Source organism: Nilaparvata lugens, chromosome X (assembly GCF_014356525.2).
Source record: "Nilaparvata lugens isolate BPH chromosome X, ASM1435652v1, whole genome shotgun sequence".
NCBI classification, from domain to species: Eukaryota; Metazoa; Arthropoda; class Insecta; order Hemiptera; family Delphacidae; genus Nilaparvata; species Nilaparvata lugens.
In genome coordinates, this window is record NC_052518.1 from 64,619,072 (window position 1) to 64,646,798 (window position 27,727).

A 27,727-nucleotide genomic window follows, 5' to 3' on the forward strand; every position below is an offset into this window, starting at 1 on the left:
ATTACAGTACGATCATTGATCTCTATCGAGATATCGGTCAAATCGATAATTGTGAAATCGAAACCAGTTTATTGAAAATGTTTCATAAAAAAATAAGTGGTTAAGAAGAAAACCGACATTTTATCTGAAAATTACAGATAAATTACCAGATCATATTAAAAAACTGGGAACATGGTCATCTTCAAAAGATTGCCTAGAGAATATTTAATAGAAGTTGTACAATACAGTGTGCAAGAATTTATGGATCAGTATGCTCCAGGATGTTAATCCTGTTAGGTTTTACGTTCTTATAAATAAATATATGTATATACATCAATCATGTATATATTGTCGATACAATAGTTTTACTTATGACGATTTCCTATACTCTCCAAGAGTCACCAGGAAGAAAATTCAAACATGTCAAATTCAAGTTGTATTAATTCAAGCACTGACGTTTGTTTTGTTTCTTCAAGTTATAACCTTTTTGAAGAAATTAGGCTATAGGATACTAAAATTACTTAGGTCCACCTCAAATAATTTTCTAGGTGTTAATAATATGCTTCAGTCTTGAAAGAAAGAACAGTGGAAATTTGAAGTAGGTACTTGAACTAAACCTACAAAAACCTATAGTGGGCAGGGGTGCCGAAATTAGTAGTTTAAACAATAGTTTTATAATAGGAGTCTTTAAAGCACTAGTTAGATGTAGAGTTAATGTCTTAAAAATCTCAAGAGTGCTTTTAAGGCCATATAAAACCAATCAATCAATCTCTTTATTCAAAATATACATGAATGCGTCTTTCATTATTTATAAAAAAAACTGTTGTATACACTATTTTATTTACGACCACTCAAACAAAGTAGGCTACATTAGGGTATCAAATTCCTTACTGGCCTATAGCCTATAGAAAATGATTGCCAGCATGAAGCTCGATATGCAACGTTACAGCCGTCACGACTAGAGCACATAACCTATAAATTCATCAGATTCGATGACTAATTGAAATTTTATGTTGTATAAGCGTTATGGCGATAGATGAATATTAAAAGGGTTGGCTATGCTTTTACGATTCATATCTAATGAAAAGTCTTGTTTTGAAAATCCATTGCGAAAAGGAAGCTCTTATCGGATTGATTGTAATGTTCACATTATAACATGGTCGTAGATAAAATAGATTTAGGAAGAGGTTCGAAATTATCCTTCTTCCTGGTTCAAGGAAACAGGAATAGAATATGCCTTCATTGGATTTGCTACTTTAAGCCTCAGATCCAAGAGGATTGAAGAAAGGATATAACATGGAACATAACTTTTCATTTTATGCAATATTGTTTACTAAGGAAAAATGAAATGACCAAAAAATAATTCACAATACAGTTTTATTATGAAAAATTTATATTTTATACAAGCTATGCATATTTATATATAATAATTTTACAATCTATAAATATGCTATAGGGTAATTTATAAAAATATTTCATAAATTCTTGTTTTAATTCTCAGTTATTTCAGCATAAAATTTTGATAACGTTTTAATACTGTGCCACAACAGAAAGTATGCGGGCTTTTCTGCTATCAAACAACTTACATTAACTTGATTTTTACATTTTTATTTTTTACAAGTATTAAACTTAGCATAACACCTGATGGTATAAAAGTTGGAATACAAACTTGATAATCGTGATAGATTCTCAAAAAAAAAACTTAAACGCAAAATACTAAGGAGAATGAAATACAAATAAAAATGTCAAGTAAGACGCTTAACAATTGATACTTGGATTGTTGCAAATATACATTACAACGAAACATATAAAAAGGGAAACTTAAACTAACGTAGTTGAGTATACATAACTACCAGAATACAAAATATGGCAATAAAACGTTCATCAGTTCAAACAGGATAAATATTAAAAATGCAATTCTATAGTTTTATTTCACATGTTCATACACTAAGATAAGTGTATGATGGCACAATCTTTTCAAAAGTTTTTGATGCATCAAATAAAATAAGCGAAAATTCTTATCACAAAACTGTAGTACTTTTTGTTGCCTAGTACCTACATTTTGTGGCAATTTTTTAAGAGATCTTTACTACAGAAAACAATAACCAGGTCATGCTCCTTACTTACACAAGAGTACCTGACAAATTACAATTTATTAATTCAAGTCAACATTTTATAGGCTAATTGCACACATCCTCAAGATGTCTTCAAATCTACAGAGTTGGTGAAAATATGGAAACAGATTAATTTTTATTTAAAAAGGATAATTTGATAGCAGATTTCTTTGGGGGTCCTATTTGAATTGAAAATCTACTTTTCTGTCGCTTCAAAATTTTGTTCCGTCATCTTGGATCCGCCATTTTGAATCTATTCATTTTTTCAAATGGGAAGGTGGTAATGTGATAGACAACATTCCAAGTTGGATTCCAAATGGCAGACCAAAATTTTGAAGTGGCAAAAGTTGTTTTTTACTTTCCTTGCCCTATTACCATAGGTAAGGAAAGTATTGCTTTTCGAAAAAAATTAAGGTACCCCGATTTCTAAATTTCTAATTTCAAGTTTCAAGGTCCCCTGAGTCCAAAAAAGTGGTTTTTGGTTATTGGTCTGTATGTGTGTGTGTGTGTGTGTGTGTGTGTGTGTGCGCGCCTGTGTACACGATATCTCATCTCCCAATTAACGGAATGACTTGAAATTTGGAACTTAAGGTCCTTACACTATAAGGATCCGACACGAACGAACATTTTCGATCAAATGCAATTCAAGATGGCGGCTAAAATGTTGTCAAAAACAGGGTTTTTTCGCGATTTTATCGAAAACGGCTCCAACGATTTTGATCAAATTTCATACCTAGAAAAGCCATTTATAAGCTCTATCAACTGCCACAAGTCTCATATCTGTAAAAATTTCAGGAGCACTGCACCATCTATGCAAAGTTTGATTTTAGATTTCCAATTATCAGGCTTCAGATACAATTTAAACGAAAAATTTCAAGTCGAAAAGATTGAGCATGAAAATCTCTACAATTAAAGTTCAGTAACATTTTCACCTAAAATTGAAAATAAGCTCGAAATTCGAGAAAATAAGATTATTCAATTGCAAACTGTTGGCAACTGTTGATTCTATTAAATCATTCACTATGAAGAGATAGCAGAATTCGTGTGTCTGCAGCGCTATTGTCCTGTCACCAGCTGGCTCAGATCTTAGAAAAGTAGACTTGTGATGCGCGGGAACACTAGCGTCAGTTGATCAATTTTCATAACGGCAAAGAAAGTTGTGTGAGTGCACCACACCAGATTTCGTTGTGTTTTGATTCGGATAGGTTTCCCTATGAAATCTACTGTCAAATTATTATTGTAGAAGGAATATCAAGCTGTTTCCATAATTTTTATCAACCTGTATGGAGAAATTCAAAATCAACATGGGAAATTTCTTCAACTTTAAATAGGTCCTGAAATCCTGCTTAGTTAAAGTGCATGCAATTGAATGAAATCAACACTCAAAATATTTCAAATAAGTATGATTGGTTAAAAATAAACGAAAGAATGAATATGATAATAAATGAAATATTTTTTGAATAAGTGTACATATAATTTTGAATAAATTCAATAATAGAAAAGGGAATGGATAGACATGATGGGAAAATATTACCGAGCCTACTGCTTCATAAACAGCTGATATTCACATCCATGAAAATTAGTTACCTAATGTCAATGTAAACACAGTTTTTCATTATAGCTGAATAAAGTAATCATTGACTCGCAATCCATTTTTAAAACTTTAATACATATTCAAGATTTATTCCCAAGTATTCTTCATACAAAGTTATCCCAGTGATATTTTGGGTAATTATGATTTCCAAATCAGGTTAGTCGAAATAAGGATTCAGTTTCTGACATTTTAGGCCGGTTTCCGAGCTCGGAATCTATAAGTTCAGGACGTACAGAGTCCAGGACTAAAATAAGCGCTCGGTCTAAATCGACTTTCTGAGCCACGATTTTACCTTCTAAACTTTCGACTCGGAAAGGGGCGAGAATCTAATTCAAGCCCTTCACTCAGAAAGCGAAATTATAAACTCCAGGGTCTATTTGAGTCCTCGACTACGTTAACGCTCTGACTCGGTAAGCCAATTTTCTGACTCCAGAGTTTAAAGCCAGTTAAAGTCTAGAATCCCGAGCTCGGGAACCGGCCCTTAGAGTTGATTGATAATCAAGAATGAATTTTAGTCTTTGTAATTTTTAGTACTGAATGATTTTGAAAAATTTGAGTAGTTTTGTGACTTATTATATTCAAATCATGATTGGATGAATATTTTTAGTATTTTTGATGTTTAATATTTCCTAAAGAGCCGCCTTCAATTTGGATAATTATAATGATTTACGATTATAACTAATGAATATGAATACACATATTATATCTTGACTGTAATTTCCCAAGCTTTGCAATATTAAAATACCTTCAACTTTACATTACTTCCTATTACTTCAATTCCTGAAACGTATCAAACTGGTTTTAAATCAATAGACAGATAAAAGTCAAGTGTAACCCTTAGCGAATGAATTCAACAATAATTTAAGTAAAAAATGTGCTAGGTCAATTTATAGAATAAAAAATTGGTTTACAATGAAAGACATGGATGATGGGACGTGAAATTCATCCAATTCAAAATTAATACCTGAAATATTCCTTTACGTGGCGCTAAATTAACATCATATTATAACTGCAAATAAAATAATTTAAATTACTTTTTTTGAAAAACTGTGATTACATACTACTTTCAACGTAACTTGCTCTAATAACAACAACCGAACCTTACTTTTCACTGGATTATCAGGCATTCATTCCTGATCGAAAGAAGGCTGAGTCTATTTGAAAACTGCTATAGCATGTATTCATGTATTTAAACAAACAGATGTCAATAAAAATGAGACACACAATAAACTACAAAGTAGAAAACATCCGGTAAATCAATTCTATCGATAATTATTATAGAAATGAGACATGCATTTCATAATTTAACATTATCTGGAAGGTGATATGATATCAACAGTGCTACTGTAATTACAAACTAATATCAACAACATATGAATTGGAAAATTCAAATGAGTAAAAATAATTAGTGATGAATGCAATAAGTACATTCAGACTCACATATGATTGCAATAGGTACATTAAAATAAGTCTGATCGAATAGCATGTGGTATATTGTATTAACGGAAATTCGAGCAATCATTCAACAGACATGGAGTTTTTGAAATGTCAATCATCCAATGATCCAGTTGCTCGGGCTGGAGGAGCGTATCAAACAACTAACAAATGAGCTCATATGATTTTTAAAATACTAGCGTGTAGTATACAAACAATTCAAACAAAATAATTTTAAATGAAATAGACTGAAGTGGAATTGATCAGGCCTCTTTATGTGACATTAACAACCCCTTTCCATTGTGCACAAGTCACATCCTTGGATTACGGTACAAATGACAAGAAAACCATTTTCAAATTTAAAACTAATATACACACTTATATTTATATAGCTAAATATCAAACATAATACAATTGAAGGGGTATAAAAGTACCAATCACATACTCATGTGATGTTATAATCTTGATTGTGATGACAATAATAACAATTCAAACGATTCCATGATCTGAAATTACTATACTGATTACTTACGATGAAAATAACTTTTCATAACATTTAAGAACAGATAATGACGTCCTAGGTGGCCGGGCCTTTACGACATGTCTTTTGCAACTAACCATAACTCGAAAAAAGGGCATTTGCAAATAACTTTTATAGGCTGCGAAGTAATTAGCAAACAATATTCGGTCCTTTCGACAAGTTTGCACGCTTGTCAGTGTATGAAAACCATTCATAGTGATAATTTTTTTTTTAAATTGAATAATATTGTACACAGTACAGAATTGGGAAAAAAATCATTATTAACTACCTCTGTATAACGAAGTCGATTATCCCGAGAAAAAATTCGCTGCTGAAAGGTATTCGTTATTTAGATGTTGTTCTGTCAAGAAAACTGCCACGATCTTATGGATCTTGTAATATGGTATCAAGGCGGTAAATAAATGAATATGGTACATAAAACATATCATCGCGAACGTAGGTAGGGTACCTATTAGACCAATATTAATATGGAAATTTGAAAATTCATGCTGTTTAAAATAAATAAAAAAAATTGTTTTTTGAATATTTATAGAATGTAATAGGTAAGTAAACTCGCCAATTTATTTCTAGAAAGCTTGATTTGTACTATTAGTAGAGTTTAATCAAAGAACATAATCAGTACGGTAACAATATTTTTCAACTTCCTTCACCAAAGATTTTTTTGTACTTTACACTACTACTGTATTAGATTGAACGCAAAATACGGTAATTTTGTCAATAACTTCACTATAAATACTATAATAACTCAACTTCCCTATTTTTAATGGTTTATTTGAAAAAAAGTGAGTAATTTTCGACTGAATTTTGCATTTGAATAAAACATCATGTTCAATAAACGACTCACATCTATTCAAACAGTCTAACATAAAAAGGCTGGTACACTATTTTTCAGATTTAATCCTTGCCTCATAATTTTGAAAGCTTCTAGAACTTCTTGATCTGACGGATTCTTCTCCACAAGTTCGTCACAACCATCATCATCTTAGTCAGTTGAAAGAATTGAAATGTGTGATAAAAGCAAGATTTAGAAAGTCCGGTCGTTCACCTGCCTGGTCTACAAATGACAAGTTCTTGAAATCCAATTTAGAGTAACTTGCATTCAATTTCCGACATGTATTTCAACCTCTATTGACTGTCCACCTCCCATCTTCTTCCTACCTGAATTGCCATCATTTTTAGTCCATTGACCTTTCTGCTAAAACTAAACAATTCCTTGAAAATGATCGTCTGCTTCCTACACACACTACATTTTGTATGTTGAAGTCAAGAGAAAACTTTGTTGATGAGGGGTCCGAAATTCGTTAGAGGTGAATAAGCAGCCAAAACTCCAAAATGTCATGGGACCAGGTAAAAATTTGTTGTGTAGAGGATTTCGTCAAGTGGAGGTTCGTTATAGACAGGTTCGACTGTATTAGGATATTAAAATTACCAGAATTATCCATTTATCCTCCATCCAAACAATACTCTAAACTTTCAATCGAACATTCTCATTTGCTGCTCAATTTTATCTCATTTTGAATAACAGTCGTTGGCCATCCGTGAAAATGAATGAAAGCTAGAGACTCATATTTTCCTAATTCATGTATTTTTAGTAATACTATAAGTTTAAATTCTAAATGAATGTACCAAGTATATGGAATAAATATTTAAATAAAGGTGAATTTAGACCTTTAGTCGCTTAAGTTGTTGGTAGTATCACTTTGTTGGTCGCAAAGGCCCTAGCACCTATTTTTAAAACTATATCCGATATAAAATATGACCGATATTTTTGAAATCTTGATACTGATTTCGTTAAAAGAGAAAACTATTTTATTTTGAATTCGATTTGAAATGCAACAAATATATGCATAAAAATTCGCACATTAGCATTCGCTGTGATAAGTTATGAGGTGAAAGTATCCGAGTATGACCACACAAACAACACAAAGTCAACATCTTACATTTTTTATAAAAAATAAAATTATGAATGAAAGACATTGTTGAATAACAATACAGTAAAGACTCAAGTAACAATGCAGATATTTTTTACCCAGGTATAAAAAAAGTAAAATGATACACGGCGGCAGTTTGAAATATATTCTATCACTTTGCCGTGAAAACTGATCCATGAGAAAATTATTTACAGATATAACACATTTTAAATTTAATTGGTTAATATTTGTCATGTTATTCGACCCTCAAGGCCTCGTTTGATTCGGATAATCGAGGCTCTACTGTACTATTAATCGTCAACTGGCGCTTGCAAATTGTTAGTGTGGCCATTCTGTGATAAGATCATTACAGTTGATAAGATTGTGCATGACATTAAAAAAGCAAAAGGTGAAAATATATACTTCCTACAGATACCTTGAAAAGTGGCCATTTCTGCACTGATTGCAGGCCGCAAAGAATCACTTTTCCGCACTAGTGCGCAAAGTAATTACTTTGCGTACTCCAAATTTGCAGCATGACAACGCAAAATAGTAGGTTACATAGAGGACCAGTGCGGGAAAATCGAAATTAAGTTGGTAACACTGACATTAGGATAAACCCCCTTTCAAGCATTCATTCATCTGAGAGTGGCTCAGTAGCTCAGTTGAGAGCGAACTGGACTGGTAGAATATTGACAAGGATGATGAGGTCGAATCCATGAACAGTCTCTTTATTTGGCTGAGAATATTCAACTTCAATGAGAATTATTCATATAATTTTGACAAAATAAATATTTAAAATTAATAATGAATTATTAAAATAAAAAAATTGAAAATTTAAAAATATAAAAAAACAATTTAAAAATTTGGAACTAAAATTTTTAAAAGTTTGAGATTAAAAATTTTAAAAGTTTGAAAATTTTAAAATTTAGGAATAAAACAATTTTTTATTGAATTATCAATTTTAAAAGTAATAAAATTTGTTATTACAAAATCAACATACATTTGATGGATTTCAGGACATTCTACCCATAATTACTCACTTTTCATATTCAATGGTAACTGTAGGAAAAATTTAATGTGAAATACGTGCGCAAAGTTCCTTTGCTGCACTCAAGAAGCCATTCCGCACTCGCCTACGGCTCGTGCATAAACGTTTCTTTCGGTGCAGCAAAGTGTACTTTGCGCACTAGTTGCACAAATAACTAATTTCAATACTTTGATATAAAGTAGTGAGATTCATTTTTAATTGTCAGTATTGGTTAAATAGGAAGCATCTTTGTTATTCAAATGGAATGCTGATAGTTAGAAGTGAATCTCACCATAGTACAGTCTCGCTAATCGAATCTTTGATAATCAATACGGCACTTGAGATGATGTAATATACAATTTTGGTTTTGTTTACTCTCCAAAGCTTCACTCTATTTATAGACAGTAAATTATGTCTTTTTTTCACTTGAAATTTTAATAGGGTTTCCTCTCTAATTATTATAACTTTCATTAATTTGGACTGGTTTGCTTTCATCAAGTCTGGATTAGCGAGATTGTACTGAATCACTTTGGATGAAAAATGCATCGATTCATATATTGGAAAATTACGATATCATGCAAAATCTTCCCAATGAACACGAAGCTCAATTTTCTAGCCTTATCTCATCACATTAAATATAAACCTTCAAATACCGATAGGATCTTATCAATCACTGAGTTCCTTTGGACAGAGGCCGTGAAATTCAACAGATGCGACCTACATACTCACGACACCAGACCTTCAGTCTGCCGGAGGCCCAAATTAAATATTTACTAATTTTTTCAACAAATTACATGTGAAAACACACGATTGTTTTATAAATACACATAAGTTAACTTATACAATAAGTTGTACAATAACTTATAAAATAATACAAATAAGTTGTGAACAAATAAAATGTGAGAGATCAACATAAACATACTGTTCAACAGTTTTACGGGCTGCAACAGATGACTAAATTAATATAACGATGTATCTTGATGAATATCATGAAGGTGAGTACTGAATTTTCTCAACAGTATGAAGATTGGATTGATCATACTGGAATTATACACAGATACTATTGATAATATCGGACTTTCCGTTGTGTCCTATTTCACGAGAAGAAGAATTTAACAAAATGTGACTTTGATAAGATAACAAAATATCGGACTTTCTATTTTGTAAGAAGAATAATTTAACAAAATGTGACGTTGAAAAGATGAAAAATATTGTAGGTGAATGTGATGATGTAAAGGGCAATTTAAATTTATAAAATAAAAAATATCATAAATATAAAAAACGTAGGTGAATATGATGAAGTGAAGCGCATTATGATTTTTTTAATGAAAATCGAATCGAAACACACTAGAAAACACGGATAATATCAATGAGCACTATATAATATCAGAATAAAAGTTGAATGCGTTTTATAAAATGTGATATTATAAATGATTGATGTAAGGATATTCAATAATACTGCAATTATACTGAGATGCTACAGCTTTCTATATGCACTGAGTAAGTTGGTGAACACTTGTTTATATGAATAAAAACATATGACTTATCATTTAAAAGTATTAAAATTTTTCACCGCAGAAAATTCAGCTTACCAATAGGAAGTTAAGAACTGTGAAAACAGGTCAAGTTTCGGGTTGACTGTTATTTGTAGGGTATGTTAATACAAACTCTTATAAAGCAATGATTGTAGATAGTTTCTGGCAGACAGTCTATTAATTAATCTATTCGGGACTAGTATAACGAAAATTACCGTACGTAACTCGTAAAAACTCATAAAGAAAACAATCGAGATGGAATAAATGACATTTTTTGGTGAATGTGATGGCATCTAGGGTATTGCAACTATTCTTGAAAATATTAATAATACTTTGAATCATTCAATACAAATAAATTCATCATAACGTCAGACTGGAAGTTATTTTCTGTTTCATCAAAAACATTTTATGAAGATGATAATAATGAATAATTAACATGATAAAAATAATACCATTTTTGGAAATCAACCGAGTAGAGTCTCGACTATCTGACTGAACGGCCCTGGAGGTTATCTGACTGATAACTCGGAAATCGAGGACCGGATAATCGAAACTCTACTGTCTGATAATCGAAATACTATAGCATTTTGGCTGCAGCATTAGAAATAAGTAGTTATAAATATTGATGCAGATATCTTACAAGTTGATGTACAGTGTGGGAACAGTAGATTCTCGATTATCCGACCACAGTCGAGACTCTACTGTAGTTGTAAAAGTTACTTCAAACAAGAAGTAGAAAATAGAAGTTGTTTTCTTGTCATGAGAAGACTTGACTCCGAAAACGTTTGATCACAATAGACATTGCTAATAGATTGATTTGGTAGTTGTCTTCGTTCAGTCATCACCTACTATCTTCTATAATTTCTCAATGGGGACACCGGATGAAGTTCTTGGAACTGAAACCATGTTTTGATGCTATGGCTGTGTATTGGGCGGCAGTGTACCTTGCGTTCCCTGAAACAAATTCAATTGAAAATTCCATATAATTTTATCCTTTGTTCAACTAGTTTTAATTACAATCAACATAAAAAATAATCATTTAAAGAACATTAGTTGATGATATAACATGGTATTAGTTTACATACAAGTTTATATTCAGTGTTGGAAATGCCCACAGACCGCAAAGGACCGTGGGTCTTCAGTTGAAAAACGTTTGAAGAATTCAATAGTATCCATTCTCTAAATAAAATTAGTTAATAGTATTAGTTACAAATTTACATTCAGTGTTGGAAATGTCCGCAGACCGCAAATTGTAGCCGAGTTGAAGCACTTTTTAAGAATTGCATGGTATCCATTCTTTAAATAAAATTAGCTCACGATAGATCATAATAATAGTTAAAATTACAAGTTATAAGTTATAATTCGTTTAGCATTGAGAATAATGAAGTATTTATTTGTATAGATAATCTAAGCATGCTTATTTAGAAGTTTATGTTCATATGATGGTTTTTTTACTTATCTTGTTAGTAATTTTTTCTTTAAATTCCGTATCGAAATCATGCATTGCATGACCACCTTCCTATTTAAAAAATAAAATTTCATTCAAAATAGCGGATCCAATATGGCGGTTCAGATTTTTAAAGTCATAGTAAAGTAGTATTTTCAATTTGAGTAGGATCCCCAATCACACCCACCTTCAAATAGCATTTGTGTATGAGATATTAATGTGAGACTTTTCACCCACTCTATTAAAAGTGAGTATTTAAATTCAATTGCTTAACAGACTTCCTATGGTTCATACGCTACTCTTCCTATTGTCATATTTTGCTAGACAATTCCTTCTATAAACCTTGATCAAATGAATTGTATGAGATGCGATTGGTTATTAAGCCGTTGTCGGACTTTTCACCCACTCGTATATTAGTGGAATTGGTTTGTACTTTCAACTATATCTAACTAAATTGGATAGTTCGTATTTGTTTGGTTTAGCATCTCGAAACATATATGTAGGAAAAATGACATGTAATGTACAATCAGTAGCATGTATAGTTTAATACAACTCTAGTAGAGAATTTGTACAGCATTCATCGTATTATAATATCCTGATAATATCGCTCGAATTCCCCCCAAAAAACAGCAAGTGGTGTTGTTAACCTATTTGTAGGTAAATTGGTGGAGAGGGCTCTATTGCCTCAACCTTGCGTGCAATGCTTGTAATGCATGAAATAAAGGCTTTTATTTATCTACGAGAATGAGGCATTCATCTCGTATCTACCTCGTATGATAATAGGAGGTAGAACATTGAAAAATTAACATCTTGGAGAAATAATTGTAATAATTGATTTGGAGATTGAGATTACTCACAGGAGGTAGAGTAGTGACAGGGAAAAGAGGGTTAGCGAGTTGCTGTGAGACAGCAAGATGACCGAGTTTTGGACCAGCACTGTCCTCTGCCTTCTCCTCTTCCCTCCTTTTCAGACACGCCGCCTTCGGATTTAAATTACGTTCTAAAAAACAAACATCACATTCAATATATATTTTTTATAAGATAGATAGGCATAGATGGAGAATTTCATTTTTACATTTTTGTACAATTATATCAATACAATAGGCTACAAGATAAACATTTCATTCTCTGACATCTTACAACACTGTATTAAAAAAAACTCAAATTCGATTAGCGTAGCCGAAGCCGTCAGCCAGAGTTGAGTAGTTTCTACTATCTAATATCGTTAGAATTTCCCCCCAAAATAAGTTCGATTCTACTTCCTAACTGATAACAATAACACTAAACGAAACGCAAAATTATTATCAAAAACACAGACGTAAGCCACAGTGGTTTCCTCATTATCTGTTCTAAATTAACATAATTTCAATTTTGAAGAACACTTCTATTATTTGATGATAGCTATTGAAAAAGAATATTCCTCGGATCATTTGCAAACACAATGAAAGAATTAAAAATAAGATAACTAAATTAGTATGTACAGAAAGATCTTTTTCTAAAAATAAATGTATAGTAATTTAAATGGGAAAGTTTCAATTACATATAAAACATAATTATATCCTACCATAAACATAATTATCTAGTAATGATAAATTACTCGTTGGTATCTGTTATCGCCCACCAAAAATAGGTCATTTCACAGATTTCGAAAATGCCTTGCTTTCTCTTATGCCTCGTTATAACCGTATACTAGTTATGGGGGATATGAACACCGACTTGAACATGATGAATCGTAACTTTGACTACTTTCAACTGACTACAATTTTCCAATGCCTAAACATGACTATTTTACCCCTCGATCCAACTCATCATACTAATGAATCAGATACACTCATTGACCTTCTCATTGTTAGTGATCCCAATGAGGTTGTTCAAGCAGGCCAAATCTCAGTCCCAGCTATTTCTAGACATGATTTGATCTACTGTGTACTTTCCCATAAGATACCCAAGCCAGAACAGAAAATTATCACTTATAGAGACTTCAAAAACTTTGATGAAGCCGCCTTCCTGACTGATGTGGCTCAGACTCCATGGCATCAAATTGAAGCATTACCCTCAGTTGATGACATGGTCAAGACTTACGAGAATTGGACTTTGACTTTGTATGACAAACATGCACCTTATGTGACAAGGAGGATTAATAGAAAACGACGAGTACCGTGGATGACTGAAGACATACTTAAGATGATGGGACGTAGAGACAAAGCACATAGAAAATTTAAAAAGACATTTGACTTGGACAGTTTGATAGAGTATAGGAGCCTTAGAAATAGGGTTAAACAGGAATAACGGAACTCAAAGATTAGGTACTTGAATTCGTTTATGACAAACAATAGACAAGACTCTAAATCACTTTGGCAGGGAATAAAAGAATTCGGGCTTGGCAAACAGAAATCGAATCCACAAATTGACTTACCATTGAATAATATAAATGACCATTTCGTTTCACACTCTAACCAACGCGACGAAGTTGTCATTGCTAATCATATAGATGATCTTGAAGAGCAGGTTACAAACTTAGATTTACCAATCACTGATCAATTTAATTTCCATCCAATCTCAGAAGAAGACACTTTCAGAGCAATTCAACGTATTCATAGTAATGCTACAGGTGTAGACAAAATTCCTATTAAATTTATCAAGAAGATGTTATTTGCTGTTTTACCAACCATTACATACATTTTCAACAAGTCACTTGAAGAAGGCATTTTCCCTGAAAACTGGAAGTTTGCTCTGGTTCGCCCTCTAAATAAAGTTCCATCACCCAATAAAGTTGAGGATTTTAGACCAATCAGTATTTTACCTGCATTGTCCAAAGTGCTAGAAAGACTCATTCATGCTCAAGTTGTAAAATTTCTAGACAACAATAGTAAGCTTCATAACTTTCAATCAGGCTTTAGAAAATTCCATTCAACTGAGACAGCTCTGCTTCGTGTCACTGATGATATAAGGTTAGCTATGGACCAAAGAAAATGCACCATCCTCACCCCATTTGATTTTTCTAAAGCATTCGATACTATTGATCATACAGTCCTTCTGAATAAGTTGGCTATTCTTGGTTTCAGTCACAACTCGTTAGTTTGGTTTAAATCCTATCTATTAGGTAGGAAACAATGTGTATCTGTCGGTGACAAAAAGTCAACTTGGAAAAACGTTATGCATGGAGTACCACAAGGTTCAATTTTAGGCCCTCTCCTCTTCACTTTGTATGCTAATGACCTTTCTTCCATTATCAAATTCTCCAGTTTCCATACTTATGCAGACGACCTTCAAATCTATTTAAGCTGTCCCATAACAAAAATTAATGAAACAGTTGGAATAATGAATCAGGATATCAATTCGATAGTGGAATGGACAAAGACAAATGGCCTTAAGCTTAATCCCATCAAAACACAACCCATTATAATTGGATATTCTCATCTTATAAACAATATTGACCTTGAATCGATTCACAAAATTAGTGTAGACGGTAATGACATTCCTTACTGTAGCTCAGTTAAAAATTTAGGCATTATTATGAATAATACTCTTGACTGGTCAGAACAAGTGAACAAAACTTGTAAAAAGGTATTCTCAGCCATGCATGCATTGAAGAAAATGCACGATATCCTCCCTAGGAACATTAAATTATTATTGGTTCAATCTCTCATCCTCCCACATTTAATGTATTGTAATTCTGTTCTTAACGATATGCAAGTCACTCTGAATGATAAACTACAGCGTTGCCAAAATTATTGTCTACGTTTCGTCTACTCTCTCCAACGCCATGATCATATCACCGCAGCCCACATTGCTAGTTCAACATTGAAGCTTCCCGATCAGAGGCTATTTCGAATAGTCAAGCTTGATAGAGATATCTTGAAATACGGTAATCCGAACTATTTTAAAGATGATTTCAAATTTGTCTCTGAAGGTAGGAGGATAGATGCTTCACATACTAGAACCGGAGAAAGTACTTTAAGGATACCCAATCATCGAACTACTATTTTCACAAAATCCTTCTTAGTCAGTGCCTGTCGTGCATGGAATACACTTCCTGTTTCTATCAGGTCTATCGAGAGCCGAGCGAGCTTCAACCTGACTTTAAAAAAACATATTTTGGAACAAATGACTGAAACTGTCCGGCCCTAGAACGATCACATGACAACCATCCCTCACCCATTCCACCAATATAAACCTTTAAACCATGTTATAGAACGAATTGTATATATATATATATATATAAACTCATGTTATTTCAATTATCCGCTGTATATTACTGAAATTTGATAACCCTGATCTACTTTCAGCCTACTTCATTTTATTAATCAATTATTTGATCTTATCTACCTATATAATTATTTTACTTTATCAATTTTCTGTTTTTTTTTTCTCTTCAATATTCATATTGATTAAAACTTTTACAATATTTCCATTAATAAATAAATCCTTAGTTTAAATAACGAAATTAACGTTTTGGTAGAGAGTTAGTGGGGAGTATATTTTTAATATTCTTCCCAAAGAATTGACATTGATATGTCCAAAGCTTCGCCAATTTATGTAGATGCATAACAATATGATTATTATCTATAGTTATTATATTACAAATTGCTTTTTCATATCATATACAGTTCAATAGTTATTTTCTTAGTCTATATTATGTAAATTCATCTATAACTTTGCTGTATTGTAAGCTATTGTATATAAGTGTATAAGCCAGTATATATTGTAATCTACATAAATAAAGTACTCAATCAATCAATCAATCAATCAACCATAGAGAAAAAAAATACCTGGTGTCCTTCATATTGTCTGGTATTTCAAATGTGCAAGTATTTAAACTTTTCGTAATTTGTGATTATTATCAAAACATTTCTGATAATATTATCATATTGGAATTTAAAAGCCAAAAACTAACCTGCCTAACCTTTCCTTTTACCTTTAAAACATATTCAAAAAGAACCTTTCAGGTTATGTTCATCTAATTTTATATACAAGACAATTTGAAATGTGGCAGATCTGAGGAGCTCTCATAATACCAACTAACTACTACTACTACTACTACTACTACTACTACTACTACTACTACTACTAATCCTTTGCGCAACAGTTCATTCAGGGCCTTCACCTCTGACTTCAACTTCCAGTGAACGTCCTTCCAGGTCTTCTACACTGCTCTTGAGTCACTCATCCTTTCAACGTGACCTAGCCAACTTAATGGCCTAAATTTTATTTCTTTAACAAACTCAGGTTTCTTGTAAAGGTCACGTAATTCCTGATTTGTACGTATTCTCCAATCAATCAACCAGATCACTTTTATTTCGACATAAAACAATAATGACATTTTACATTATATACAATTGTGTTGATTATGGACTTATGTAACTAGGATTTAATAAAAACAAAATGAATTTTGTTAACAATCATACAAAATTATCATTTACAAATTGGTCAAAACAAAAATACTACTTGCTAAATTATAAAAAATTTGTTCGCAAGTAGGAGTCCCCAAATGTGAAAAAATTGGTTATGCTACTACATTCACTCGCCATTCATGCAATTAAAGAATAGATATTTCATGTATAACAGTACTATTGTTTTATATTTACAATAGAATCAAGCAATTACAATGTATAAACTCAATAGTTTCAGGTGGAATACTAATAAGCCATTTGAATGAAAAAATATTATTGGTTCTTTCAATCGGATAAGGCACATTGTTGAAAAACAATCTCCATTGATACAGACCGGCCCCAAATATTTTCCGCTCCCAAATATTATTTATAGCTCTTTGTAAGAGCCAGGACAATAATATAAATAAGAGCCCAGGATAATAAGTATAGAACTATATACAACACAACTAATTTAATTATTGTTACACAGATCTGAATTTTCAACTTCTTTGATAGTGTTCTGAGATACAAAACGAACTATGAAACGAACTGATGAAAATAAAATTTACAAAAACTAAATTAAAATAAACATGAAATGTTTATTACCATTTCAATTACCAGATAAAATGTCACCAAAATACCAAACCAATAAAATGCCTACACATCATCATCAAATTTATTGTTTTCAGCAAAGACCATTTAATGAGTTGACAAAATTAATATTGAATACAAGGAAATGAATGTAATGAAATGAGTGTATTATAGAATGTGACAGAACTCAAAGATTCGACAATAGCTAATGTAAAAGAGGCCCCGAATTTAGAATTATGTTTCTTTCAAATAAAATTATTAGGAAAGCAAGAAAAGACAAAGAAGAGCATTTGAATGGAATCTGTAAAGACATAGAGAACAGTTTGAATAGAGGTCATGTGGACATAGCATATAGAAAGGAAAGGGAATACTTAGAACCACAGACAATGAGCAATGAGCATTATGGATAAACAGGGAACAAGAATTGTATAATGGTGATAATAGAGAATTGCATATGGTGAGAGAGGATGAAGTTGACAATGAGGAGAGAAGAGCACCTATAATAAAGGAAGAATTTGAAAATGCTTTGAATTATCTGAAAGAAAGGAAGGCTCCACAAGTAGACGACATACAAAGTGAACTATTGAAAAATGCAGGAGGGAAGCTAAAAGAAGCATTGTATGACTTGGTTTGCAACATATACATGACAGGAGATTTACCAGAAGATTTTGTGAAATCTATAATAGTGTCATTACCAAAGAAAGCAAATGCAAAATCATGCCAAGAATATCTTACTTCTAGTCTTCAAGTCTAGTAAGTATACCCACTTCAAGTCTAGTAAATCATGCATAAAAAATTATCACTAGAATTATTCTAAGAAGGATGGAGAAACAAATAGAGGGACAACTGTCTGATGACCAGTTTGGCTTCAGAAGGGGAGTAGGAACAAGAGAAACAATCCTGTCTCTGAGACAAGTGACTGAAAAACAAGCGAAAGAAAAACCCACAGTGTTGATCTTACATCAAACTGGCAAAGTTTCGAAGAGAGAAGGCTCATCTATAAGATTTATACACAAGAAATTAGAATTATTCGTAGTGGTACTATGGAAGAGTTCGCCTCCATCCAAAAAGGTGTAAGACAAGGTTGCTCCTTATCCCCACATTTATTCAATCTACAAGTTCACAAGGCAATTGACAAGGTTGAGAGAGGAAGGGAATGTGGGTGTCAAAATCTATGGCGAAAAAATAGACGTGCTGAGATTTTCTGATGACCTAGCAATTATGGCAGAAAGTGAAGAGGATCTGGAAAGAATATTGTGTATTACAAATGAAATTATGTAAAAAGAATACAGCATGAGAATAAACGCAAAAATAAAAAGTACTAGTCTGAAGCAGAAACAGAGAGAATAGGACAGAAATAAGGCTGAGGAATGAAGTCGTATAAGAAGTAAAGGAGTTCAGCTATCTCGGAAGCAAGATCACTAATGATGGAAGAAGAAGTAGCTAGCAGGAATTATCAAGCAAAGTATGCTTTCAATAATAAAAAGAGGGTATTGGCTGCAAGAAAATTGAATCTAGAAGTGAGAAAACGGTTGCTCTAAACGTATGTATGGAGCATTGCAACCTACGGAAGTGAAGCTTGGGCGATGGCTGTGAAAGAAGAGAGAAGAATTTCTGCTTTTCAGACATGGTACTACAGAAGAATTCTGAGGATCAGTTGGAGAGAGAAGGTAACGAATGAAGTGGTGTTTCAAAGAGTTGGAGAGAGAGGTTGAATATTGAAGAACAATATTATTGATTAGACTTCCCATCATTGAAGTTTCCATAAACGGCGAAAATTTTGAAAGGTTGGACCAATACTCAGTCCAATCGTATCCAGACACAAAGCTGCTCTTCTCTAAGAAAATCATAACTTATATTTCAGTATACAAATTATTAGGTAATATTTTACAATTTATTAGGATGACATTCATTTCATCTATATTTCAGTCCATCTGTCATCAGATGATTGTTCAAAACTTTCGTTCTTTGTGTTAAGAATCTAAAATTATAAAAACATTTCAATATTAATACCAATTAATTATTATTATATTCAATAATTATTATATTATTGCCATTTAGAAGAAAAATCCTAACCTCTCTAAACTACTCTTTCACCTTTCAAATATAATTAAACAGAACCTTCAAGGTTATATTCATCCAACCTTATAGGGCGAATGAACTGAAATCTACAGGAACTAAGTCTTTTTATGTATTAATCATAATTGATGACTCACCTCTAACTTGTTGTTCTAAAGACATTATAACTTCCACAGCCATGTTCAATATCCCTAGTTTTGTTTGAGGCTTGTCTGTTTTCAGGTGGGACATACACATACGCCCAAGCTCTTTGAGAGCCTCGTTTATGTCCCGTATCCGGATCCTGAAAGAAAAATATTCAAACAATAAAGAAATACATTTTACAATACTGTCAAACCACTACTTGTGCGACAGTCTATCTAGAAATCAAACACAAGCAGAAGGACTCGTTCAAGTTTCTCTTTCCCGAGATGTGTCCACCATTGATTTTCATAGTTTATACCTTTCAAATATTTACCATCTTTTTCATTCAAAATGGATGATCCCCACGTGAGCTGTGGGCTTGTGCGTGGGTAATTGGAGGGATGATTGTGATTCCACGGTTCAATGTATATTTGAAACACCGGAAAACTATTTTCCAGTTCATAACCGTTAGCAAAGCTGGCCTCAAGCAGACAACGTTCCAACAAGTAAACCTATAGAACGACCATCTGTTCAACTTATTTCACTAGTCCGAATTTAAAAGTGAAGTAATTTAAGTAGAATTTTGATCAATTTAAAATTTCTATTCAATTACTGTATAATCAGTACTGTAAAGATCTACTTATAGAAATGAGATAGTTACTTTCTGGATTATCGAATCAACAGGACTAGTATTTGCATGTTCAAACTATCTATGTAGCTCTGTAGCTAAGAGCAGATTATGTTATTGATCTGATCAGCTGATTTTAGTTCAGCAATCAGTTTTTCGACACTGTTCCTGGGACATCCTTCATTCTGATTGGTCGAGAAGTTGTACTGTAATGTAGAAACCGTTGCATAATAAGAACATTAAAGTATAGTTCTGATAAATCCATTACGAAAAGGAAGCTCTTATGGGATTGATTGTTATGTTGTAATGTTTACCTTATAACATGGTCGTAGATAAAAGATTATTATATTGCACCCTGTCTTCATCTTCATCATCAATCGTTGAAATAGTGGATAAGTGAAATGACACCAATGTAACTGATTTCTTCCTCTTAAATTTTATTGAGAAATTTACTTAAATTTTTCTATTCAATTGGAATGCTCGAGTGAATATGCGATTAATGCTAAATATTGAATACTTCATCAAGTTATTAGCGTACCAAACAATTAACCATATTATTTTTATGATTACATGATGAACATTTTTATCTAGCGTTTGAAAAGCATACGTAATTCGAAATACGTAAGACTTAACTATGGTTTATAAATACTATTATAAACCTTCAGAGATAACAACTTCAAATATCAATCAATTAGCCATTTGTCGAAGATGCATACGGTAGCCTACTATAGACCTTCAGAATTAACAACTCCACAAATCGTTTCTTCACAATCATTTCTTCTCAATCCACACAGCGATTTTCTTGAATTAATTTTATAAATCTGAAGTACTTAATCTGGTGATCTGGAAATCTATTAGGCTAGCTACACACACATCGTTTTTTGTTCGTATGATATTTTTCCGTCATTATAAATGCTATTGGATTATTTCAAACAGATGATTTTTTCAAGTTCCGATCAATCTGGTAGGATTCATAAAGACGGCAAAATATCGTACGAATAAAAATCGATGTGTGTGTGCAGGGCTTTTGTCTATGATGAATTATCTGGACATCATGGAATGGACAATAGTATTCGGTGTATTGTACAAGTCTTGGCCTTTTTTTCACCAGCAAGATGAAAATTCTATATTTACATTGCAAGATTCAAGTAAACAAGACAAGATTGACATAAATGAGAATACTAACCTTTCACGAACATTGTTTGCCTGTCTCCGCTCTTTTTCCCTGTGAGCCTTTGTTGATGGATCGTCACCATCGTCATCATCAGCACTCGAACAACTGCAGCAAGTGCAATGTCACGATCAAAAACAAGCAAAGCTTACCAAAACAACATAAATATTCAGCAACTCATTAACTCATCAAATAAGTAGTTGAATTGCACATAGATGTGTAAAGTAACATCTTTGCTTCTTGAAGGAAATTTACTAAAAATTAAAGGTTTCAGAGAGAAGTCTATTTTTCTCAAGTCACCAGTAAAATTTTAATCGGACTATATTATCAATCACATCATTGAATACAGGAAATTTAGAACTGCTTCCAAATTCAACATTGAAAATGTATCTAGTAGAACATTTGAAGAATTCTCAAGGTTACATAACCTTGATTTGGACTATTCAGATTGTTACTGGAATTTATTGTTTAGTTGACTTGGTCGGGATTGATACTTACTAACGACGAGCCCGTTTTGAACTTTTAGCAGAACAAACGGCCGAGGGAGACGTCGAGTTGACGGCATTGTTGATCAACTCACTGCTAGATGGCTTCGTATCGCATGTCTCTGGAGGCTCTTTACGTTTTTCTACAAAAAATACAAATGTTCAAATGAAATACAACAATTTATAAGGATAAATGTGTAAATTGTGACATTCAATTATAATTGTGCATTTGTTATGAACGAGAATGGGCACCTCAGATCTGCGAGATTTCAAATTGTCCTAGAAGGTTCTGTTAAATTAGGTTTTAAAGGTGAGGGTTTGGCTTTTGAATGGCAATATGTCAATATTAATTGAAATGTTTTGATAATTTTAGATAATAAACACAAATAACGAAAAATTGGAATAATCGCACTTTTTAGATATCGCGCATTACAATAAAACACATTTAATGATACAAAAACTAAATCAATGTTATTAACACAAGACTCATAATAAAAAGTGTGTAATAAATAGAGTAAGGCCCGGTTTCCGAGCTCCGAGCTCAACATTTAGCCAACTTCAAACAGCCAAAGTCAGAAAATTGGCTTTCCGAAACGGGCAACGTAGTCGCAGTCCACGTTTCAATTGAATATCGAAAAACTAGAAAATTGAACACAAAATAAACGAAAAAGAGAAAATAGTGTAAAGTTTTAGCTATTTTGAATTATTCAGGAATGTTTCATTTCATCAAGGAAGAACGTTTAATAATAATAACTTTATTCTCGCAAAAGAAAGCACAAACAATAATTACAGAAAATTATAGAAATGAGAAAATAAAGATAATCATAAAAATTACGACTACGCCCAGTTTCGGAAAGCCAATTTTCTGACTTTAGCTGTTTAAAGTCTAGAACTTAGCTAAATCCCGAGCTTGGAAACCGGCCCCAAGTTACGTTACAGATCCTAAAACATAAGACAACAAAATTCTCACATACTTGTATAGAATACGAGCATTTTTTGCAACCTCAGATTGGCCATAAATGAAAGACAAATTTATATTAAAGAATAATTTGTTCACTAAAATTTACTTACACTTATAATTAGTATTCTTCCACGTAAGTTACGTAAAGGTTGAGGCATTTGTAATACCAGTGGACCAGCCTACCAAAACCCTCTTCATAAAATTCTGCCGCCAAATGAGTTCAAGTGACTATGACGTAGTTTTGGAGTTCCTCGTTAGTTTGTGAGTTTTGGCCTCAGTCATGTTTTGAGTTTGAGGAATGTTACTAGTGGTCAAGTCAGGATTGTATGTAGGGTTATCGAGATCATCCAATTTGATTTGTTGAAGAAGTCATTTCAACTGACATCTTCAATTTTCCTATACCATTCACACAAAATCTCGTAACGTTTTCCGCATAAACTTGAATTCTTCGTTAGATCTATGCTAAATTAATGCCTTTTGCTAGCAAAAATAAATTAAGCTACGTAACTAGCACTTGGCGGGAGGCTCAAGTGACGCGGCCATGTTTGTGGGTCTATAACTCGACACAATTGACGATTTTGCCGCACCGATAACAGGGCGTTTGGTAAGGTCGACAAGCTGTTCAGCGCTCTTTACACTCTGCCTACTTTTAAGAAGTCAATCACACTCTGAACTCTGAATGTCTACTGTCTGGCTATTAAAATTTTCCTCTGAAGCTGTTCTATCCTTCTTTTTGCCTTGACAGTTAAGCCATTATCTTAAGGCTTGGGCCCAGTTTTGGATGCAGCTATCTGATAGACAGCTTAATTCAGAGTGAGGATGTCCACATTTTCAGGGAGTCTCTTCATGAGGCCTTGATTCACCTCAGCCAGCGTCTTTGCAAACGAGCCATGTATCCTCTTCGCTTAGGAGAACTACCCTCCAGGCATATAAGCAGGTCATTGTGAAGGTCATCTGTCCCTGATCCCTACTGCTATCCGAGTGCAGCCGATGGTCAGAAGCCATTATTATTATCATATTATAAAACCACCAACTAAACAAAAACTGGTTCTTGAGCCAAAGCCAAATTAACAAGGAAATATTGTTTGAGTTTGGAGCAGGAATTGGAATAAGAAGATACTTACTTGAAACCGGGATCCTTTCCATTTTGATAGGACCTTGAGGATCGGATGATTCTGTGAGAGGAACCAAAGTTTGATACGCTCCGTGAGGGCTTGTCTGTAATAGAAAAATGAACATCAGTGTACAAAATTCAGATGTCATTCTTGGGAGGCAAAACAACAAATAAGAAAATCCAACTTTGAGTTTCTAGAAAGGAATTCAGTACGTTTATCTGGATTAGATTGACGAAATATCTCAAAGAAAAATGACACCGGAAAGACTCTGTATAAATGTTATGTGCTAAAGACGGTGAATCACGAGAGTTATGACCAACGATCTATATATATACTAACTGGATAGCGAACAGAGTAGGCTTTGCCAGCCATCCCCTCCACAAAGGGCCACACGAGTAGCCTACTGCCAGCTGGAGGCCTATGCACCATTAATAACTTTCATTAAAGCTCCAAAGGTCGAGCACCTTATGCTTCATGTTCTGCATACAATTGCACCAACAGATTTGAGAAAGGAAGTTGTATTGAGTTCCATTAATTACTGGAAAATTGTTTTTATAGGCCTACTTAATATAGGATACCGTAGACATCCATAACACTTCTGTAGCATCTATAGAGCTTCGCTCGTTATTCATTTATTGATAAATAGAACACAATTATTTTAAATGATTGGGGAAGGACAAACAGGCACAGCCCAAAACTTTCTTCCCCGAATTTTGATTTATACACTATAATTAGTCCAAAAAGTAGGTTATGTTCCAGGTCACACTTGAATTCAGGTCCAATTTTTAGTCCAAACATTTGAAAACCGAAAAATTCTAATTTAGATTGTTTACAGACCAACAGACAAAATTTAATAACAAAATAACACTCACCAATCACTTTAAACTGTAAAATAATGATAAGCTTTGAAAATTATTATATACTCTAATTTAAAATGATATACCATGTCATGTCAACAAATCAGATTATTTTGATCAAGTCGATTAAAATATTTCTAGATAATATTTCTCGTGAGGTAAGCTGATTGACTTAACAGCTGAACATAATTCTGTCTCTCTCCCAGACAGGCACTCACATCTTCTGTTATCAACAGATGATGAAATAATCATGTGTTTTTCCAAGGATGGATAATTATTATCCTTTCCATGTCCTTCAGTGAGTTTTCCCAGGGATGAGACCTAGTGCAATCGAATTTTTATATATTATCATAAACCTACTATGTTCCAAATTTAGTGAAAATCGTTAGAGCCGTTTTCGAGATCCGTTGGACATAAATAGCCAAATAACCATTTAATCATATAACCATATAAATACAGAAATTGCTCGTTTAATATAATAGGATTTTGTTAAATGTATCTCGAAAACATTAACTTCGAATTGTATTGAGCCAAACTACAAATATTTATTTCCTGACACAAGTTATATAGTGACACAAGTTCTTAATCTTCCAATCCTCTAAACTGCTTTTGAATAATCTTCTTTTTTACACCGAGTATATTCTGTGAATAGTTTATTTTGGGTATTTCCAAACCACACAAATGTTCACTTGTCAATGCAGCCTTACCATATTATAATTGGAAATTCTCAAATTAGAACGTTACTTCCATTGATATCCAATTCTTTCCTTCTATTGATAGAACAGTTCCATGAAAGGACAAAAAATCCAATCTATTTTCAACATTTACTTGAGCTTTGTATTTCCATTGATTAGGTAGATTGAACTAGACAGATTCAATTTCATATTCATTGTGAAATTATTTAATTTCATTGAATTGTAGATTATATTCTACATAATTATATATGTACTGCAAACACAAAATATTATATGATGTGTTCAATTATTGCTTAATAAATAAATATATTAATTCAGAATATTACATATTTTGTTGTTACATGCTTTGTGTGTCTACAAAGTTTCCTTTTTATCAATAAGTATGATTATTGAAAATATAAAGCGAATTTTTGTCAAGCAGAGTCGGCCGGTAGCTCGAAAAACGTGGAATCAACGGTCTTCATAATTAGGATAGATTCTATGTTTTTCAAGCTACTGATTACTTTCACGATGCTACCACGTGGTGGTATCTGTTGTCAGATTGTTTTGACAATTACACCATTCGATTCGCAATAAAAAGGGCTACAATAAAGCATTCTTGACACTTTTCACTTCACCTTCATTACAGGACAAAATTTTGGAAATGTTAATACTATGACAATTTAATCTAGTCTATTTTGATTTATATTCATGGACTGTCTGTGATTTTGTAACTATTAAATGTTTTGAATGTTGGTGGATTTTGACCATTGTAATACTCTTGACGATCTCAAGAGTTTTCTACAATAAAATGATTTGATTTGAATGAAGTATGTGTAGCTGAACGTGAATGGTCGAATTACAAGAAATGTTGCATAACTCACTAGGTGCGGCGCTGAATGGTGGTAGAGGGATGGCGAGGAATGTGCTACAGAAGCTATGGCAGCGTGAAGACCCAGCTGACTTTCGGCATGGTTTCGCAATACATTTATGGCATCGTCTAGTCGCTCCTCCATTCTCGTACCCTAACACATACATTATAACAGTATGAAAATCACATATAACACAAGTTTAGCTAAAGAAAACTAAAGAAAATAAATGAGAGCGTAAATTCAGAACGTACACTGAAATAGCAGAAATAAATTTCTGGTTACAATAGAGCACGTTATTACAGTGATCAACTGACAAAATGATTGGCAGAGATCTAAATTACAGCACGAGTTTAAAGACAATCTTCAACGGTTTCTGTACAGGCTATTTACAGTGAATTCTGTAACTACAGTGTTTAAAAACTTTTAAATTGGAATCAGCAGTTTTTTAAACGTGGAGAGTAACTTGAGGAGCATGAACAACCTTTTTAACCAAATGTATTACTAGAAATGATCAAAGATGAAATGAGAAGTAAATTATTTATTTGCAACATACATTACACCAAACAAGCAATTCAAGCATCATCATAAGTAAGTGTGAGAGCGAAGAATGTAATAGTATCAATGAAGCTGCTATGGAAGAATTATAAAATTATAGGCGTGTAACATTATTGAATTATTGTAATATGTTCAATTATCCAAAAATCCTATATATTATAGGTATCAAATTAATAAACCCAGTACATACCATTACATTTAATAAACTAATGGTTAGGCTATAAAATTAAGGTAGTTAAGATTAGATTTGGAAGCTTGACATTTTAAATAGAAAACAGCAGAAAAGCATAGATGAGGGCCATCGCTTCTCGTTTAATAAAATAATTTTGAATAATCAAGTATATAAAACAAGTACATATGATCAAATAAATTATCATATTATTCAAAAAGTTATTAGGCTTACTGTAACACACATGTATTTTAAGCATTATTTTTTACTTCAGATACTGTTGCTGGTGAGATGTTGTGATATTTATCCATAATGAAAACACTGGGATGTTGTAAAAATAATATCACTTATTTATTATTAATATTTATTTATTGTCTTCATTAATTAAAAAAAAATATAACGAGCTCCATTCCTATATTTTTCAGTTTCTAGTTCGTAAAGAATAGAAAAAGTGTAATCATCAACTCAAGAACTTTGTGTCAACAGCGTGA

At 32.7% G+C, this 27,727-nt stretch overlaps 1 protein-coding gene across 5 annotated transcripts in view; it reads right to left on the minus strand.

Annotated features, from left to right (window-relative positions):
• Positions 1–10,354: 10,354 nt before the first annotated feature.
• The window catches only part of LOC111053130 (transcription factor 12), a 167,702-nt gene continuing 150,329 nt past the window's right edge, over positions 10,355–27,727 (minus strand). For 3 of the 5 annotated variants that reach the window (XM_039441352.1, XM_039441347.1, XM_039441349.1), the window contains 7 exons: positions 26,525–26,665; positions 24,119–24,212; positions 22,047–22,176; positions 21,564–21,659; positions 19,764–19,909; positions 12,442–12,584; positions 10,355–11,091 (listed from right to left, as the gene is read on the minus strand). In XM_039441352.1, coding sequence (XP_039297286.1) covers positions 11,053–11,091; positions 12,442–12,584; positions 19,764–19,909; positions 21,564–21,659; positions 22,047–22,176; positions 24,119–24,212; positions 26,525–26,665 — 789 coding nt within the window. In that variant the 3' untranslated portion in view covers positions 10,355–11,052. The remainder of the gene's footprint in view (positions 11,092–12,441; positions 12,585–19,763; positions 19,910–21,563; positions 21,660–22,046; positions 22,177–24,118; positions 24,213–26,524; positions 26,666–27,727) is intronic. The other 2 variants (XM_039441348.1, XM_039441351.1) reach the window with 1 other exon arrangement.